The 20,707-nt window shown below is 46.8% G+C and overlaps 1 protein-coding gene across 1 annotated transcript in view; it reads left to right on the forward strand.

The window, feature by feature from the left end:
* IGSF3 (immunoglobulin superfamily member 3) overlaps positions 1 to 20,707 on the forward strand; it is a 104,621-nt gene that overhangs the window by 49,277 nt on the left and 34,637 nt on the right. The window contains exons 2-4 of the mRNA XM_055138639.1: positions 8,944 to 9,321; positions 10,920 to 11,330; positions 16,953 to 17,342. Of these exons, the coding sequence (XP_054994614.1) occupies positions 8,944 to 9,321; positions 10,920 to 11,330; positions 16,953 to 17,342 (1,179 nt within the window). The remainder of the gene's footprint in view (positions 1 to 8,943; positions 9,322 to 10,919; positions 11,331 to 16,952; positions 17,343 to 20,707) is intronic.

Consider the following 20,707-nt stretch of genomic DNA (forward strand, 5'->3'; position numbering starts at 1 on the left):
GCATAGGTTTTTGGTTTTTTTTTAATTACTGCATTGACAGTTTTGCATTTTTAAACTCAAGTTAACATTAATATTCTTTGTAATGTGCTTGTACTTAACATTTTTTCCTTATTTTCAGAGCGATTGCTCACACTGGTAGAAATGAGTTACTTACTTAGTTCTAGTTTCGGGGGCCACAGCCAGTGGTGCTCAGGGCTACTTCCAGCTTTGTGCTTAAGGGGTACTCCTGGGTTCTTTGGTGATCAGTGGTGCCAGAGATGGAACCTCCAGCCTCCTGCATGCAAAGCTTGTGCTCTAACCACTGAGTGATCTCTGCAGTTCCTGAGATTTTAAAGCGCTGGTTTTCCCAGGGCTGTTTGATCTCTGGTACAGGATATTATTGCCATTTTATAGAGAGAGAAATGTGGCTTGGGTTCTAGGCATTGTTTGCTTGTTCTGTAAGAGCTTTGGTGACAGTAGATGTGAGATTGTGACACTTGGGTGAGCTCTTATCGCATCATGATGTGCCTGTGAATTGGAGTCTGCCTTAGAGTCTCTGAGCCCAGGAGGTTCTCCCACTCTGCCCCCAACCCAAATACACAGGGGAACCGGCTTTTATGGAGGCAGTGAAACCTTCCAGTGCACATAACCTCAAATCATCCTGTGGCTAGCAGGTTCATCTGGGATCCAGCACGTGGGGAAAAGCAGGAGTGTCCACCGACAGGCAAGACCCTGAAAAACTAGCCCAGCTATGTATGGCACGTGTTTATGTCAATGCAGGGAGACTGTCAAAATAAATTCCAAAGAGGCACAACCTTTTCCCTGACCAGTGACTGAAAGCAGTGAGTCTTCATCTTTCTTTGTGGCCTTGAATCCTTTCTGAAAATTATAGGAAACATCCAGACCTTTAATGAAGAAGAATAGCAATGCGACTGTAACTCAACTTCCCAGCCAATGTTAGGGTTCAGGGGCTTCCATAGTCCTGATATTTATCACCATAAAATCAATCACTTTAAAACATACAGCTTAAAACACCAGTAAATTCTTTTTCATTTTATCGTGTACCTAAAAAACTTCCTAAACATTTTTAAAAACTTTTAAAAATTTATATCTTGGAGAAATTTCAAAGGCAGCTGTGGCTGAAATTACCCATGAAATTCTTTGCAGTATTTTCTCCATCTTTCCCTCCTGCTATTGCTGGTGATTGTGGTAGTTCTGTTGAGGCCTGCCCTAAAAATTCTACTGACAGTTTCATGGGATTGGGAGATCGCTTCGTAGCTGCTGCATCAAGTGCTGAACTCGACCCCCAGTGCTCCTGTATGCACCAAGCACGATCCTGGCTGCTGTGCTCTTTGAGTCTGCACCCCCAAGTGATTCCCAGCCACACACAGTCTGCTCCAGCACCACAGATACACGATGACCTTGCTCCCCATAGTTCTGTGCGCACCCCACCCCCCATTATATTATCTGTTATCTATTGGTCTGCATCTTTCCTGGTTGCTTCTAGTATTCCTCTGTCTTTCCAGGGTTTGGCAGGCTACTTCTTTTCATGCTCAAATCATCCCATTATCTGGATGTATCAGGTTTTCTCTTCACTGCTGAAAGACATCTTGATTGGGTTCAAGTTTAGAAAATCTAGGATAAAGCGACTGCAAACATGCATATGAAGGCTTTACTGGAGGCAGAATCATCACTGCTTCTATGGGGCGGGTTGGGCTTAGTTTCATGAAGCTGCCAGACTGTCTTTCAGAGACTGGACCGTTTTGCACTTCTGCAGCAGGGCCAAGAGTGCCTCCTGCACCCAGCCTCCCAGCATCTGCTGCCGGGCAGGTTCTGGACGTTGACCGTTCTAATGGGCATGTTACCTCATTATTTTAATTTGCACCTTCCTGTTGACATATGAATTGGAGTATCTTTTCATACGCTTAGTTACCATCTGCATTGCTTCCTTGGTAAGTATTGAGATCTTTGGCCCTCTTTAAATAAGATTGTTTTTGAGTCTCGTTTGGGGCCAATACCGGCGCGCGCTCTGCCGAGATTTGACCCAGGTGGCCACACTTTTGTGCGGCCGCTTTGCTGCTGATCGACCACTATCTGATCCTGAGGCCGGCTAGACTACTTTTGGTCCCAGCAACTGGTTGCAGCCATGTCTCTAGACTGTGAACTAAGCCATTGCCCCATACTGCCCCAGGAAGGGAAATGATGCAATTTCTAATATAAATCTCCCAGGACTTAATTACTAAAATACTAAAATACAGAAATCCTAAATGAAGACTTCATATCTTGTCATTCTCAGCAATGGAAAACTAATTATCAAATGCTTCCTTCTCAGTAGGGCTGTTTTTTTGGGGGGAAACTCCAACAACAATAGTGAGTTTTGTGTTGAAATATGGAATGTAAACAAGGTAAAGAGAAAAGGAAGTGAAATTTATCAGTTATGCAGGCAGGGGTGGGGTTGGGGGGTAGAAGGTATACTGGGGTGTTTGGTGGTGGAATATGGGCACTGGTGAAGGGATGGGTATTTGAGCATTGTATAACTGAGACATAAGCCTGAGAACTTTGTAACTTCACATGGTGATTCAATAAAATCAATAATTAAAAAAAATAAGATTTTTTAAAAAAATTTTATTAGTGAATCACTGTGAAAGATTGGGTTTTTCGTTTTGTGTTGTATTGTTTTCTTGTGGTTTGGAGGCCATACCCACTGTACTCGGGCTACTCCCAGCTCAGTGCTCAGATAGAAAAAGAGTTTATGGTGCCAGGGATTGAGCCTGGTCTTCCCATATGCCAAGTGTGTGCTCCAGCTCATTGAGGTATCTCCTCAGTTTATATCAGATTTTTTCCTAATTGTTGAATTTTTTGTTGTTGATGAAATTTCTCATATATTCTCAATAGCAATCCCTTGTTAGATGTATCTTTTGCAAGTTACTTCTCATTTCTGTGTTTTGTATATTAACCGTATATCCTGAAACCTTGCTATAATCACATATCAATTAGTTGCAAGAACATTTTTTGTCTGTTCTTGCAGGCTTGGGCTGGAGCAATAGCACAGCAGGTAGGGCATTTGCCTTGCACACAACCAACCCGGGTTCGATTCCTCCATCCTTCTCGGAGAGCCCAGCAAGCTACTGAGTGTATCCTGCCCACACGGCAGAGCCTGGCAAGCTACTCGTGGCATATTCTATATGCCAAAAAACAGTAACAAGTCTCACAATGGAGACATTACTGGTGCCCACTTGAGCAAATTGATGAACAATGGGATGACAGTGCTACAGTGCTTGCAGGCTTTCTACGTAGACAGTCATTTCATTTGTGACAAAAAGGACAGTTTTAATAACTGAGACTTAAACCTGAAAGCTTTGTAATTTTCCACATGGTGATTCAATAAAAGAATTAAGTAAATAAATAAATAAGTAAGGACAGCTTTATCTAGTTTTTGTCAGAGTTTTCAGAGATTGTGTTTTTTAAGGAATTGGTCTGTTTAGCCTATCAGATTTGTGAGAGAATTAATCATGGTATTCCTTTATCTTAATTTCCATAACACCTGTAGTGACTCCTTTGTTTCATATTGATATTCATATTGTGTGCCTTCTTAGCTAGCCTGGCTAAAGGTTTAATAATTTTATTGACTTTTTCAGAGGACCAGCTTTTGGTCCCATTGATTTTTCTCTTTTGATTTCCTATTTTCAATGTCATTGATTGATGATCTAATTTTTATTATTTCTTCTACTTACTTCTGCACTTCCTTTTCTATTTCCAAAGGTAGGAACTTAAGAGTATTGATTTTTAGATCTTTCATTTCTAATATATATGTAACTCACTTTGGTTCTCTTCCTCCTAAGTACTAATTTTGTGCACCTACACCATTTGGAGTGTTGTGTTTCATTTTCATTTCATTCCAAATACTTCTAAGTTTCTCTTCAGAGTTGCCCCTTAGCCCATGTGTTATTTAGAAGTGCATTGTTGAATCTCTGTGTTTGGAATTTTTAGTTACCTTTCTGTTGCTGATTTAGTTTTTGGTTTGCCAGTAGACATTGTATAATTTCTGTCCTTGTTAATTTGCTAAGGTGTATTTGGTGGCCTAGAAGGTGCTGTGCCTTGGTGAATGTCCCATGAGAGCTTGAGAAAAATGTGTATTCTGCTGTTGAATTGAGTAATTCTAACATATCCTTCATCTTGTTGATTGATGGCATAATTGAGTTTAACTACTTTTGTAGTAGTAGTCTATGTGCTAGGTCTGTCCATTTGTGATAGAAGGTATTTAGTGGATTCATTCATTTCTCCTTGCAGATTTTTCATTATGAAGTTTCACACTCTGTTATTAGATGCTTACATGTTAAGGACTGTTAGCATTTGTTGAACTAGTAAACAACATTTTATTATAGAATGCCTTTCTTTATCTCTGGTAACTTTCCATATTTGGACATCTACTCCAAAGTTAATATACTAGTTCTGCTTTCTTTTGATTAGTATTAGCACAGTATATTTTTCTTTGCCCATTTACTTTTATTTTGTGTGTGTCTCTATATTTAATATGGGTTTCCTGTAAACAGGAAGTTGTTGTGTTGTACATTTTGATTCACTCTCACAATGTCTCTTCAATGGTACACTGTGACCATTGACATTCAGAGTGATAATTGATTTGCTTGGATGACTCTCTTCCATATTTCTGTGGTGATGCCAGGGAAGCCTCATACTTGTTGCCATGCCATGGATCATACTTGGTGATGTAGGGTGGTTCTGGGGTCAAACCCAGTACCTCACATGTGCAAAGCACACCCTCTTCACACCCGCCAGCTCAATTTGTACCCTCTCTATGCTCAGCACTCCTTTCTGTCAGTCTTGTTTGCACCTTGTTTTCCCATGTCTTTTCTTTCTGCCTTTTTTTTATATACAGTTCTACAGATTACTTGATCTTTTTAGAGCATAGAACTGGTATTTGCTTTTGCAAAGTAATAAAAAGAGTACAGGAATGTCTATAGTTTCTATTTATTATAAGGTTATTTAATATGCACTGGTGGAGGGATGGGTGTTGGAACACTGAAATCTAATCATGAACAGCTTTGTTATTATCTATATTACATATTATTATTTATGTATTATAACTTGGTCTCACAGTGATAAAATTAAAAAATTACTAATAAATAATTTTTTACAAAAGGTTATTTAAGGGGTCGGAGAGCTAGCACAATAGGGTAAGGCAAGTGCCTTCACATGTGGACCCGGGTTCAATCTGTGGCATCCCGTATGATCCTACAAACATCACCAGGAATGATCCCTGTGTGCAGATCCAGTATCACCTCAGTATCACCAGATGTGGCTCACACACCCTCTTCCCCCACCCATAAAGGGTTGAGATAAAGGCAGTGCCTGCTGAAGAAGAGTTTTGAGAAGAGTTGGATGGTGCTTGGGTGAGAGCTGGGAGCCAGTCGGAGGCATCAGCATCCCAGAGATGCATATAGCAGCTCCTGAGCAACAGAAGGAAATGCACTGGGTGGAGAGTGTGGAAGGTGAACTCAGGTCTTGAGGAGAAAAAGTTCATTTTTATTTCTGTGTTAAGGTCTATCTTATAAAATCAGCATCTTCTTCAGGGGGCAAAGGTCCTTAGTGGGATGGGCACGAAATCCAGGAGCTAGTGATTAAGCAGGTGCAGCCTAGTATATGTGGTTCAAGTCCAGTCCCATATTTGTTTACTTGTTAAGGCTGTTTATTACCTGCTTCCTGCCTGGACTAGTTGCTTTGACCCTGACGCCCTGGCTCATTCACGCCACTTAACACTGTTTACCCTGCTGGTCGTGAGGTGACTGATCCAAAGAGCAAGTGCTTTTGTAAAGTCTGTAAATAGAAGGCACTCTGGATAGGCTCATTACTGCATCACAATAGCTTATCTGATGGGCCTCAGCTGCCTCCTTCTGCCCATTCACTAGCAGAGAATGGAACTTCTTGCTGCAAATCAATGGCAAGCCTTTGCAAAGGGGAGGAGCTTAAAACTAGTGAAGGCCTTTAATGGGGAATGTTCTTCCCTACGGCCTAGACACCACAATGCCAAGTCTCTCGGCCCAGAATTGTAGCTTCATGGTACTCATCATGCATGCATGAGGCCCTGGGTTCTCTCCTTCCCCTCAAATAAACAAAACACCCAAACCCCAGTTCTTACCCTGCATTATTATTTTTAAAAATATATCATGATTTTTAAAAATTCTAAGTTCCGGGTATTATCCCATTTCCTGAGGTGCAGTACAGAGTACATTCCTGCTAGTTCTTTGTTTGCTTTGGGGCACACCTGGATGTGCACAGGGCTTACTCCTGGCTCTGTGCTGAGGGGTCACTCCTGGCAGGGTTTGGGGCCCATAAGTGGTGTGGACTTAGGTCAGCCAGTCCAGAGCAAGAGCCCTGCCACTGCTCTCTCCAGATTGAGCCCCCTCTCTTGGGCAGTGCTGAGGACTGAACCCAGGTCCTTCAGGGCATATCCTGTGCTCCTGAGCCCAATCCAGTCCTGGATTCAGTTGACACTATTCCAGACCAGAGGGAAACTAACAAGCCACACTGGAACACACAGGGAATAACTGACATGTTGCCTTTGCCTTGATTCTCAGCACAGCCCCATGCTGTTCACTGGACAGTGCCATGTCCACTCACATGCCACATGGCTCTGTGGATTTGTGCTCACCCCATTTGTTCCATTTCCCCACTGCCTCTGCTAAAGCTATGGCAGGGTTCCACGTAGCATTTTGGAGCCAGAGCAAAGAAGAAGAATCCAGGCTCTGCCCATGCTGCTAGCATTGGTTTGATCTCTGGTACCCCGTGATTTCCTTAGTACCGTCAGGTGAAGCTCTGAAAGCCCCCCAAGCACCACCAGGTATGGTCCTGGAAGCCCCCAGCACCGCTGGGGTGGCCCACGTAACTCCCTGCAGCCTGGGGCCTGAGTTGCACTGCACTCTTGGGCCCCTGCATTGAGTTGGGGACACAGAGTATTTCCAGGAGCAGATCTGGGCCTCCTGAGTTCTGCTTAGAAGGCTGCAATAAAAGACTTTGCTTGAGAAAAGGGTTCTGCATGAAAAGGAGTTTTCAATCCACCAGTCTTTCCTAGAGTCTGTTTTAAAGATGCCATCAGCTCGCTCTGAGGAGCAGACACTCCGAGGCTGTGCCCAGAGCTGCAGTCACACTAGTATTGGAGTGTCCAGCTGTTCTTAGCCAGAGCCACTTCAGATGGGTTTACACTCAGAGCTCAGCTCCTGTTGCAGAGGGAGAAACATTCCCGGAAGCAGGAATGGCTGCAGTGTTGGTACCCAGAGATTCTCACACAGTCTGGAGACCACTTTGGGATGTGCCTGCGTGATCCGGGGCCAAACCCTGTCCTCTGTGGGTCCAGGGCTATAGAATACTACATTTGGGAGGAGTCCTGGCTGCTGTCTTTAGGGAGGGTCAGGCTGGCCTGGCCCCGTGCTGACCTTGTGTTATGACTTTCCTGTAGCATCGGAGGCACAACTCATTGCGCCTGTGTGCTACGACTCAGGGCAGTTCAGTGGCAACATTAGTGTGGGCAACTCAAGACACTGCAGAGCCTTGAGAACCCTTTCAGGGCCAGAAGGGAACAGCGTGGCCCCTGGCCACCAGAATGCTCCTGCTGTCCTGTCCTGTAGCCAGGGATGGCTGCCTCAGGGGGACTGTGGGTTCGGGTCTCAGGTACAGCAGAAGAAACTGACGTCAGTGTGTGGTGCACCAAGTTTGAACCCCCATTTTACTGTGTATGTCATCCCATTCCCGCTCTGCAAGAAGAGGTGCTGTTAAGAAACACTTGGAGGGGGTTCCAAGGAGCCCCAGATTTCATGCCTATCCCTGCCTGTTCTCCTCAGCACCATCAGGAGTGACCCCTTTCCACAGCAGAGAGCTCAGAGTAATCCCTGAGCATTGAGACAGGTACAGCCCCAAAAGCAAAGAGAGAGGGGCTGGAGAGAGAGTATAGCTGATAGGGCCTTGAGTAAGGGCAACTGACCCAGGTTTGATCCTCAGCATCCCATATTTGGCATCCCATATTTGATCCTAGAGCACCACCAGGAGAAATTCCTGAGCACAGAGAGCCAGAGGTAACCTCTGAGCAACACTGGGTGTCCCTCCCCACCTCACCCTGCGCCCCATCCTCCTAAAAGCAGAGAGACAATAGAGAGAAACAGGAGCAGCACACAGAGTAGGCAGACAGGAGGACCTGGGGAACCATGTCCTGGCCAGGAGTCGGGGCTAATGGGCAACTCAGAGCTGTGAGCATGCAGACAGGTGACTTGCTTATCTGCACAGTCACTCTCCTGTCACCAGCATGTGGGTCTCTGGGTGCAAGGCCTATGTACTCAGCTGAAATTGGCAGGGGACCTGCTGCCTGCAGGAGTTCCCGGCTCTCCCTTTATGGAAAACAGAGGGAAGGAAAGCTCCTGGCAGCAGCTGCATTTCCCAGCAGAGGGGACAGTGCCAAGACAGAGCTCCTGGCCTCCCCACTCCCCGCCTCTGCTCGCCAGCCCTGGAATCCTGGAAGAAGCCTTCCCTTTTAGCCAGATTGCTAGACTTTTATTTATTTTCATTCGCATTTGCACCAAGAAGCTCAACTTCTCCTGCTCATTTTATGAAAACCTTGATAAACAACGCTATTATTAGACAGAACACTGCCTCCTAAGTGGCAGAGAGACTCCGTGAGATTCCCGAGAGGCCATGTTGACAAAGAAACAGAACCGCTTCTTTGCACCATCAAATCCTCATCTATGCAAATGAAGCTGGTGCTGTGCCTCTGAGAGTTTTAATTAATACTGATAAATCACAGAGCGCCTCCCTCGCCGAAGGCCGGCAAGCCTTCTGGTCAGTGTCCCAGTGCGGAAATAGGGAGCCTGGCCTGGGATCTGCTCTCCTTGCAATCTGACCTGAGAACTAAGTGTTGCATGTGTGTGTATGTGTGTGTCTCTTGTGTCCCCTCCTCAGGTGTCATGTCGGCTCAGCGGCAGGTGGCCGTGCAGGAGGGACCTTTGTTTCGCACCGAGGGCTCCCACGTCACCATCTGGTGCAATGTGAGCGGCTTCCAGGGCCCTGCCGAGCAGAATTTCCACTGGTCCATCTACCTGCCCTCGGCCCCCGAGCGCGAGGTGCAGATCGTCAGCACCGAGGACCCCTCCTTCCCCTACGCCATCTACACGCAGCGGGTCCGTGGGGGCAAGATCTACGTGGAGCGCACCCAGGGCAACGTGGCACTGCTACACATCACTGACCTCCAGGCCCGGGACGCTGGCGAGTACGAGTGTCACACGCCCAGCACCGATGTCCAGTACTTTGGGAGTTACAGTGCCAAAACAAACCTCATAGGTGAGGAGTTCCTCCCAGTGCCCTGTTCTGACTGCAGCTTTTTCTCTTACCCCTGGCGGACTGGTCAGGTGGGCTTGCTCTGTGGGGTCAGGTGGCTCACCTCTGGGAATACGAGTTCTCAGAGGGCAGGAAGAGAATATGATTTTCTGGGCTTCCTTCCTTGCCTAAAGACATTCACCCCTTTCCTGGGCCTTTTGCCACCCTCTAACTTGAACTCACCTGCTCCAAGTGCAGCTTTATCTGAAATATTCAGAGCTCCCCAGATAGTTTAGAGGCCAACAGGTGGCATGAGTGTACCAATTTATTTATTTACTTATTTTGCCTTGATTTGCAACTGATAGAAGGTTGAGACTGAAAAGACGGATTGCAGATGGTAAAGAGGGTTCAGAGAACATAGTGGGAAAGGGATATGAAAAGACAAGACAACACATGTGTGGCTTATTTTCAGGAGAAATGAGGAAAGTGTGTGCTCTGATAGCAGCCAGGCAGGGGCAGAGGGGCGCTCTGGGCGGGGACCTTTGCGCTGGCGCAGGTACCTCTTTGCTTTGGCCCCATGAATAGAGAAGTGGGCCCCTGTTTTTATCCCTGGCTGTCTGCAGGCTACAGGAAGCTCCAGGGAGCATTGGGGAGAATCCAGTGTGGACAGCTTTGGGCCCAGTGTTTCCACAGCAAACGCTCAGACCTATCCAAGCTGTTTGGTTGCGCTGACCAAGTTCTCATTGTGAGGCTCAAAACAGGAAATCAGGGCCGGAGAGATAGAAGAGGGAGAAAGGCACTTGCCTTACATGCAACTGACTCTGTAACACAGGTGTGTCTGAAGCTTCAGTTGTGTCCCCATGATGGCCCAGAGTCTTTCAGAGCATTGCCAGTAGTGATCCTTAAGCAAGAGCCAAGAGCAAGCACCACCAGATATATCCCTGCAACAGAAACAGGATAGGGGCAGTCAACCTGAGTGGCCTCCTGTGCCCAACCCTCCCCCTCACCAGCACTGAAGCCAGTGCCAAAGTCTCGGGTCCCTTCGTCTGCTGCCACACACTGACCAGCCCCACGGGGGGGTGGGGGGGCAAGGGAGACAGCATGGAGTTACAGTGGGGGCCCGTCATCCATCAGTGGGGGTGCTTAGTGCCCAAAAGATAATTTGGGGGAGTGAGGGGGCAGTCGTGGTGGAGCATCAGGCAGAAATGAAGTTGTCTAAGTATAAAAATTCTGAAAATTCCAATATATATTTCTGGTGGGCGATCAGTGAGAAGTGAAGTGCAGGTACTTGAGACTTTGCTAAAAGGAGCAACCAAGTCTCATTTGACCTAAGAGGAGAGTCCTTTTATAACCTGATGTTTTTAGGGAGCTCATTTATTATGCAAAACCACATCCTCTGTTAGCCAAGAGTTCTTTAAACACAGAACCAGCAAGTATGCATGCTTACATATTGCAGTCCAAACCCCAACAGGAAGCCCCTGCCATTTTTGTGCTATTGGGAGTCGCCAGTGGCTCCCCAGTGATTCTCACAGGGTTGGCTTGGGCAGGGGGGCGGGGGGGTCAGCCCCAGGCATTGAGATTGTGATATTGTGACTCTGCTTTGGAATATCTCTGTGTTGCAGTGATCCCCGACACTCTGCAGGCCACCGCTGTGCCCCAGACACTGCACAAGGTAGAGCAGGACCCTTTAGAGCTGACCTGTGAAGTGGCCACAGAGACTGTCCAGCACAGCCACCTATCTGTGGCCTGGCTCCGGCAGAAAGGCAGCGACAAGCCCGTGGAGGTCATCGCCCTGGCCCGAGACTTCGTCCTGCAGTCCAGCAGCGAGTATGCGCAGAGGCAGAGCCTGGGCGAGGTGCGGCTGGATAAGCTGGGGAGCACCACCTTTCGCCTCACCATCTTCCACCTCCAGCCCTCCGACCAGGGCGAGTTCTACTGCAGGGCTGCCGAGTGGATCCAGGATCCTGATGGCTCGTGGTACGCCATGACCCAGAAGCGTTCCGAGGGCACCATGGTCAACGTCCAGCCCACTGGTCAGTTCTGTGGTCCCCTTCACCACTGCCTTCTTTAGTGGCCTCAAGAGGTACTGGGGGGGAGGGGTCTTTGAATGACCTCAGTTGGTCCAGTATCCTTTGGTTATTTACCTTGGGGAGAGAAGGAAAAAATTCGGTCTAGGCCTCTGGACAGTGGCTGTGTTGATGGCAGATAAAGCTGGGTGGTCCAAGAGCCTTTCCTCCAGTTGAGGTGCCACAGCCAGCCTGGCTTTGGTTTGGGGGCCACACCCAGCTGCATTCAGACAGAGCTGTCTCCTGGCTCTGTGCTCAGGGGTCTCTTCTGCCAGAACTTGGGGAACCAAATGGAGGGTTCCAGGGATTGAGCATGGGTCAGCTGCATGCCAAGGCAAGAGCCTCAGCCCGCGGTACTCCCTCTCCGGGCCTGGAGCTCCCCCTTCAGGCCGTGCCTGGAGTGTCCTTGTCCCGTGGGCTGCTTGAAGGGGTCTTGGTCTTGGGGAGTTCTGCTGCCTCTTGGTTTGTTCTTTGGAAACAACCTTACAGTTCTTTTTTTTTTTTTAATTTATTTATTTTTAATTAGAGAATCACCGTGAGGGTACAGTTACAGATTTATACACTTTTGTGCTTATACTTCCCTCATACAAAGTTTGGGAACCCATCCCTTCACCAGTGCCCATTCTCCACCACCCGTAAACCCAGCGTCCCTCCCACCCTCCCCATTCCCATCTCCCCCCCACCCCACCCTGCCACTGTGGCAAGGCATTCCCTTCTGTTCTCTCTCTCTAATTAGCTGTTGTGGTTTGCAATAAAGGTGTTGAGTGGCTGCTGTGCTCAGTCTCTAGCCCTCATTCAGCCCGCAACTCCCTTCCCCCACATGGCCTTCGACTACAATGTAACCTTACAGTTCTTATTCCTCAGCTGCACCCAGAAAGCTCAGCCCAGCTCTTGGGGTGTCCCAAGAGCTGAGTTTCACCACACTTCCTCTGAGTTTCAGCACACACAAGGTGATCTCGCCAGGTGGTGTCTCATCAAACACGGCTCAAGAGTAGCAGTGCAGAAGCCAGCCGTTCTCTGCATCTAATGGATCCCAGGGTTTATGAAAAGAATTGGGCTCCCAGGCAAATAGCACTTTATCTGCTCTGTGGAGTCAAGGGCATTTTAAAACTGCTGGATTTCCCAGTCCTAAGCCATCCTGCAAGGCGCTTTATTTCATATCACTCTTTTCCCTTCCTAGATGGTTCTCAGATCAGCTTCAAAAGTGTAGACCAAACTTCACATTATAATGCTTTCAAATTAAGTCACATCCGTTAATCTTTTTTATTTTAATAGTAACCAATTTGCACTTAGGCCTTTTTGAATTTGCCCATTGAATCTGCAGTCTGAGCCAGCAGAGAAGTAGATGAAAAGAAAATGTGGATGGATTCTGGTGACTCTGTGCTGATCAGTTATTGCGCCCCAGTTTGTGCCCTTCCTTTAGTTTCAGTAAACGTTTTACATTTCACATTTTACATTTTAGTAAACGTTTAGTAAGGGTATAAACTGGAAGATGTGGCAAAAGTCTTTGGGAACTCAAAGATAAGTAACATGTGGTCCCTACACGGGGGAGCTTGCAAATGTAGAACCATGGCTGAGTGGAGCACTCCAAGTGCTGTAGTTGTGTTGTGTACAGAATGCTCTAGAAGCACAGTAAACACAGTATGTTCTTGCCATAATCACTTTTCCCTGAATGGCGTAATTGTTAAGGCGAATTCAAGAGAACCAACCATTTGGTGACTTTGATGGGTCTCATTCCTGAGGAGTAGCGGGAGGAGTGACACAAAGCTACAAAAACAGTGTTGTGTTTGGCAAGTGGAGAGAAGTCAAGCAGGAGGGATGTTGAGTCCCGGGTATGGGTGTGAGTGGAGAAAGGCAGCGAGAAACTCTTTGTACTGCATTAGTGCAGAGCTTGGCCTCTGCGGATCAAGAGTTTTCCAGCTCTTCTTCTTGGAGCTTGTGAGAGTGTAGAAGGTAAATCCTTTAGAGATGGAGGGCTTCTGAGGGCCTTGCTCTCTCCTCAGAGGGCAGCCAACGTTTTCTGTATCCTCTTATATATGAAGAAAGGAAGTTCTCTTTTTTCATCCTCTCCCCTTCAGTTAAAGTTTAAAAATCACTGCTACTAATACTTGGAGTGGGGAATAGAGATTTTTTTTGAGGGGGAGGGGCAGATAGACCACATCTGCCAGTGCACAGGGGCTACTCCTGGCTCTGTGCTCAGGGGCCTCACTAGGTGGTTCTCAGGAAACTGTATGTGATGCCAAGATTTGAATGGTTCAGCCAAGGCCATGACATTACCCTGGACTATCTCTCCCATCCCAGAATATAGAGATTTTTTCTTAACCTTCAAGATATCTTTTGTATATTTAGAAACCATATAAGAAACCATATATTTGTATATAATCATGAGTTATAAAACATAAAAATAAGGATTTGGAAAGGACATACTAAATTTTTCTAAAGTTGTACTGATTAATAATAGACAGAATTTTTTTTGTTTTTGTCTCCTAATGTGACATGATTAGGCTGGAGAGATAGCACCATGGGTAAGGTGCTGACCTTGCAGTTGTTTTAAAGCAGGGGGTGAAACAATCAGATAAGAGCTTGAGCAGGAAAATCATGTTGACGGCCTGAACATTGGTCACAGTGTCGGGTCTGGAGTTGAGAGACTGGGCAGAAAGAGCTCTTGGGGCCAGGACAGGGGTTGATGACTGCAGTTTGAAAAGCAGCCGAGGGTGGCAGAAAACGGTGGTAGGAGGAGTCCAGCTGTCCAGGAGCCCCGAATCAGATGTTCCAAGTGGTTTCTTCGACTGTGGTCTAGAAGAAAGGTGGGGGAAAGAAATGACAGGTGGTGACACCTCAAAATCTTGGCTTCCCCATTAGTGGCTGCTCTGGGTAGCTTTTGGGGGTCAGGGGATTGGGGCTGGGTCTCACCCGTTGGTGCTTCAGAGCTTACTCCTGCCTCTGTGCTCAGGGGTCATTTCTAGCAGAGCTTACAGAACCATATTGGTGCTGAGGATCTAACCAGGCAAACTGTGTGCTGATAAGTACCTAAACCCCTGTACTATCTCTTTGGCCCTGGGACTTTTTTATCCCCTCCCCACCATAAATTTTAGTTAAGGAGTTGATCTCATGAGCACTCGTCTAGAGATGGTTGGTGTGTGTGATCGCTGGTATGTCGTGGGATGTGGGGCTCAGTTAGAGGCTAAACTGGGGAGAAGTGAGGGCCTGCAAAGACGAAAGGGTTGGGAGAGAAGCAGCAATGAGGGTTAGTCAGAGGAGCAGGTCTTGGTGAGAGAAGAGAGTCTTCTGACAAGCAAGAGCAGAAGCAAGGGGAGAATATGCTATGGAGCGCAATTTTTTTTTTTTTTTTTGTGTGTGTGTGTGTGTGTGTGTGTGTGCTCATGCAGGTGCGTGCGCAGCAGCCATGGATGAAGCTTATGTGGGAAGTCATTGGTTGTGCTGGGTGGAGAGAGAAGGATCATGGGTGACATTTTAGCAAATGGCAAGTGAAATATTGAAGAAGGACCAGAAGTTCATTTCAGTGAGCTGAAGAGTGAGGGCGCTAGAAAAGCCATAAATCAGTTCCTAGAGGTTTGCTTGATGGGGAATAACTGTCAGCAAAATTGTTTTGCAGTTTGATGGTGCACTGTAAATCTTGCACCTTCAGCCTGGGAATGTGCAAGATTCTTCTCCAGCCATGCCTGGGGAGAGTTCTCAAAAAGAAGAATCAGCTGCTCAAAGAAGGTCACAGTTTGAGTCAGCCTCATGGAGGAAACATCAAAGGCCCACAGTGTAGGCTCCTGTCTGCATTCATCCTTGGAAGCCTCGAAATCACTGTTATGTGTTGACCAGAGTGCCCATAGCTGGCCAGTAATGTGGGCAAATTCCCCTGAGTGCATGTGTGACAGTGCAGGGGTAGGGGGTGTGGGTGGTCTTTCACAAGAGGGAAACTGAGCAGCTGTCACGTAGGTTATGCTAGTCTTGTTTGTTGGGAAGTTTGGGCAATAAAGGAAGGCACTAATAACACAGGAACAGGAAATGGACGGTTGGGGCAAGACACATGTTAGAGGGGAGTAGATAAAGAGCCTGAGAAAAGTTGGGTGTATGCCAAGCTTGGGTGCAAGAGGTAGAAGTAGGGCTACACTTGTGTTCACCAGGTGTTCTCCAGGAAGCAATTGCAGAGGGCATGGGATGTTGGGATTAAATCAGGGCTCGCTGGGCTGGAGAGAGACTATGGATGCTTTGTAGAATGCTTGCTCTGTGTGCATATAACCCAGCTTGGGTCCCCAGCACTGCCCCCGGTCCTCTGAGCACTGCCAGGAGTGATCCCTGAGCACAGAGCCAGGAGTAAGCCCTGAACACTGCTAGTTATTTTCCCCAAAACCAAAACCACACTAACAAAATTATGAGGCAAAGATGGTAGTGGTAATTGCTTGGAAGTGTCAAGGTTGGTAAGGCAAAGCAGGTTGGAGCTAATGAAACTACAAGAATCCAGGCATCTTTTGAAGGTGATTGATGGACATCAGGCACCAAGATACAGCTGCAGGAGGCTATTAGTGGCCGTGAGACCCTCCTTGCTCACCCATATATGCCTTGAAGGGTACTTGGACTCATTGACCATTTCAGAAATTGTTTCTGGCTTTTACCAGAAGTAGATGCTTTCTCCGTACTTCTCAAGAGTTGATCTGATGAGGAAAGGTTAATTATAAAACATTAACTGCTTTTCCCATGTATAGTTTTGTTAGAGGGTTGTCTTGTCTGTGTCTTATTTCCAATAATCACACTGAAATGGAGACTATATCAATAGGTTTATTTTTGTGTCTGTGTTAGGATTAGGGCCAGCACTCAGAGCACTGCATAGTTCTGTCTCACAAGCCTTAGTAGGAAAAGTCTTAATGGTATCTGCAGAAACTATTCACAGTTTTTCTGCTTACATGGAGTTTTCTGAGTGTGAAGGGTAGACATTTGGATCTTTGACTTACACATGTTGGAAGTGAGGTCAAATGTTCTTTATTAACCTCCAGGGTTCTAACCTGAGGCATGGCAGTAAGTTACTGGCAGAGCCCCACCAGCACTCACTGTCGGGGGCAGCTTACTTAGAGTTCTCTCTGTGATGTAGTAGAGTCCAGTGGACTCATGTCAGCTGGCTCTGAGTTCCCTTTTCCTCTCGAGACAGGCATGGTGTTACCTCCTCAGGGTGAGCACAGTGAAGAAGGCCATGGCAGACAGGACTTAATGTCCTCATGAGGGGATACAACGATTTTCAGTTTCTTCTGCGAAAATAGTTTTTGATCATTCTTTTGTAAAGTTAGTGGTAAGAAGCAGTACAAAATAAATTAATGTGGGCCTGTTATGTGAGCAAGCTTGAGGGCTAGTAAGGAAAATAGAATCAGTGGCAGGGGGAAGGTGACTGTAGGGTGGTATTATTGTTGGAATATTGAGTGCCTGTAACAAATCATCATGGACAACTTTATGAGCCATGGTGTTTAAATAAAATTGGGGGGGGGGAGTAAAGAGGGGCATGGGTGAGGGGAATTTGTTGAGGCACCTAAGGTGCATTTCCCAGAATGCTCAAGAATGTGCACATTTCACAATTTGCCTTCACAGACAAGGAGTTTCTGGTGCGGCTGGAGACCGAGAAGCGGCTATACACTGCCGGCGAGGCGGCTGAGTTCAGGTGCATCCTGGAAGCGCAGAATGTCCCTGATCGCTACTTTGCTGTCTCCTGGGCCTTCAACAGCTCCCTGATTGCCAGCATGGGGCCCAATGCTGTGCCAGTGCTCAACAATGAGTTCGCCCACCGGGAGGCACGGGGGCAGCTGAAAGTGGCCAAGGAGAGCGACGGTGTCTTTGTGCTGAAGATCTATCACCTCCGTCAGGAGGACAGTGGGAAGTACAACTGCCGTGTGACCGAGCGGGAGAAAACAGTCACGGGCGATTTCATCGACAAGGAGAGCAAGAGGCCCAAGAATATCCCTATCGTTGTGCTGCCGATCAGTAAGTGGGTGTGTTGGGCTGCTGCTTCCTCCTTCTGCTGGGCTGCTGAAGTCAGGGAAGCCTGGAGGCGGGAGGCAAGGACGGGGGGAGGAGGAATTTGGGGGTCCTCAGAGAACTGGTCAGGAAGCCGATTGGTTCATCTCTTACTTCTCCAGCCTACCTGAGCAAGTTCCCTCCTCAGGTCCTCCCAGAGAGGCAAATACTCGCAGTGTCTGCAGTCCAGGGGTGCAGGGGACACTCAGGCCAGCTCTGCCTCCTGCTTTCAGGGATAACACAGACTCTGAGACAGCTGTGTGTACCTGTATGGGAGCAAAGCCCAGAATTGATGCCCATCTTGAAAATGTACTTTCTCAGTGGGCAGATCTTCTATGAGATGAGCTTAAAGCCATAAAGTGCGTTATTGGGTTGGGGCAGGAGAGATAATACAGCCAATAGGGCACATGCCGTGCATGTGGCCAGCCCCAGTTTGATCCCTGGCATCCCAGATGGTCCCCGGGGACTTGCAGGAGTCATCCCTGAACATGGAGCCAGGAGTAAGCCCTGACTATTGCCAGGAGTGGCCCCAAAGCAAACAAACAAACAAATGAGCGCATTATTGAAAGTGTGTCTAAAAGCTTCCATTTGCCTAATTGTCTTTTCCCTGTTGAAACTGGGATTTTCACCATCTGTGGGTTGGACAGCTCCCAACTTCTTAGAGCGAAGGCATGGTATGGTGAGGCTGCTAGGTGGGGTCCCTGCTTCAGTGTAAGCCAGGGTGGGGGGCAGACTCTGGGGACTCCCTATGCTTGCCTGTGTTGGGTTTATCATCCACAACAGCAGGAGGTTCTCATTAATCTCTCATCTCTTTTACAGTTCTATTTCTAGTAAAGAGAGATTTAAAGCTGTCAGTGCCAGGTTTTAAGTGAGATAGTGAAGTTTCCAAACTAACCTTTAACCTTTCCTCCACGGCTCGTCCTGTTCTTTCTCTTAGCCTGGTAATAAATCCCCTTACATTTGTTTAATTTACACCTTTACAATTTTAATATTCAAGTGTGAAGAATATAAAAACAAAGGTTCTTGCTATTTCTTTTCTCATCCACAGGAATACTTTCTATCATGCCTATTATTTTAGTTGAAAGCACTCACACTCATTGTCTTGCAATGCTTTTGTTTCTTGGTCTTTTTTGTTTTTTAATTTTTCCATTTCTACAATGCCTAGCATGGTGCTTTGCATAGGGTAGGTGCTTGTTGGACATTGTAGAATTAAAATAGTAGAATTGAATGTCCACTCTCTATGTTCCCGTTAGTCTGTGCCTGCCTTAACCACGGACTCTCTCCTATTAAATCTGCAACTAATCCTCTTTGTTTTGTAAGGATCCAGGGAAGGGCAGCCACACTGTTTCCTTCTTATATTTTTTGTATAAGAGATTTCCCCCCCCACCCCTTTCCAAGAACTTGTTTGATGATCTGTGGCCTGCTGTATTGCTTTTCCAGCAGATAACTGGGTAGTTAAAGTCCCCCAGCACCACCAGCTCCTGCCCCAAGGCCACTTGGGTAAGTCTACCAAGAACAACAGTGATCACTTCGGTAATGATGATTATACCTTGGAACTTAATGGTGCTTTTTCTCCTGAGAGCCGGTCAAAAATGCTTCTGCATATCTCATCTCCTGCTCTGCTCCACCCCTCTCTGGTCCCTGCAGAGGCCAATTTTATATTCGTCCAGTGAACAGAAAAGCCAGAGTACCACACAGAGAAGTGGTAGAGCCACAGGTCCCTTTAGCAGTTGAGCTTGCATTGCATTAGAAACATTTGCTTCTAACTCCAAATCCACTGCTCTGAGCTTTAGCCTGTGCGAACGTCACCCACCTGCTGATTTGGAATTTTATTTGTCAACATGCACTCAGATTCTCATCAGCTCTGTCCTAGTTTTTCACTGAATCTAGAGAAGATGAGTTTGTCGGCTGCCTTTTCTCAGGCCCGGGAACACACACAGATAGTGTAGGCAGGCGGGGCTGGGGCTGCTGCCTGGGCCGCTGGGTTGGCTTTCCTTCTAGTGATACCTTCTCACTGGGAAGCTTTTTCAGGCTTGCTCAGCACAGAGCACCCAGCAAGCAGCCTTTAAGGAGCCTGTTGGGGTGACAGCAGGGATGAATGAGATCTGTTATTCTGCGTAAGACTGGGAGGCTTTCCTCCCCTTGGTGCTAAGGAGCCCTTTTGAATTGATAATAGTGCTGAAGAGTCTTTAAAGAGAAGTAGTGTTATTATCTGTGATGATATTTCAAACACCCCATTGTACAGGCCCTGAGAAGTAGGGATTGTTTGTATCATATCTATCTCCATTTTGCACATGAGCAATCAAAGCTTGAGTGAGGAAGGACCTCGTTCAGGCTCATCACGATCCCTCCACTCCGGTTGGCTTGCCTCAGTCTCCATACTTTTAGGTCCTGTGTTATAGATAGTGGCAGATAAGGAGCTGCTGTAGCTCTGTGGATTTTCTCTCAAGAAGAGTGCTAGGCCTGCCATGTCACCAGGACTGAGAGGAGTCATTACATGGGGCCAGAGAGATAGTGTAGCAGGTAAGGTTTTTGCCTTACATGCAGCAGATCCAGGTTAGATCCTTAGCATCCCGTAGTCACCTGAGATCTGCCAGGAGTCATCCCTGAGCTCAGAGCTGGGAGTGACCCCTGAGTATCACTGGGTGTTGTCCCACAAAACAAACAAACAAACAAATACATTAAATAGAAGGAGCCATTCCAGACAGGGTCCTGCAGGCATCTTCACCGTCTTAGGAGCTACACGCAAGGTCTCTGAGCTCATCTTTGCCTTTTTCTCCCTGTGGGGAAAATACAGGGAGGAAAGATTGATTCAATGCATGGGTCTGGGTATGTGTGCCTCTTCCTGCAACAATCACCCATGCCTCTTGATCTGGGATTTAATTTCGTTGATTTTGGTTTGTTGTGTGTTTCACATGGGCAGTACCCAGGAAATGGGAGCCAAATTAGTTAGGGTATTTTGTTTTGTTATGATTATTGGGAGACTTTGTGCACTTAATTTAGATGATCATGCAGAATAGTATATTTGTTATTAAGATAGATTAGAATACCTCTGGCCTTTATAGAAGTCAGAGGAATTAGTGGGGATAGTAAAATTAATTATGATTCATTTTTAAAAGCTTTCTTTATATTAGGTGATTTATGAACACGGTATCACTTTCTTTTGGCTCTTTACAAAAGCAGGTGTCATACACAGCACTCTCCTGTCCTATAGAGGAAGGTATCGAGCTTAACTGATCTGGTTGGGCTCATTCATAGAACTCAGGGAGCAGCAAAGGCTAAATAGAGGCAGCAAAGAGTAGATACGATCTTTATCGTAACTCTGATTCCAG

The sequence above is a fragment of the Sorex araneus genome, chromosome 5, assembly GCF_027595985.1.
Source record: "Sorex araneus isolate mSorAra2 chromosome 5, mSorAra2.pri, whole genome shotgun sequence".
In the NCBI taxonomy this organism is placed as follows: Eukaryota; Metazoa; Chordata; class Mammalia; order Eulipotyphla; family Soricidae; genus Sorex; species Sorex araneus.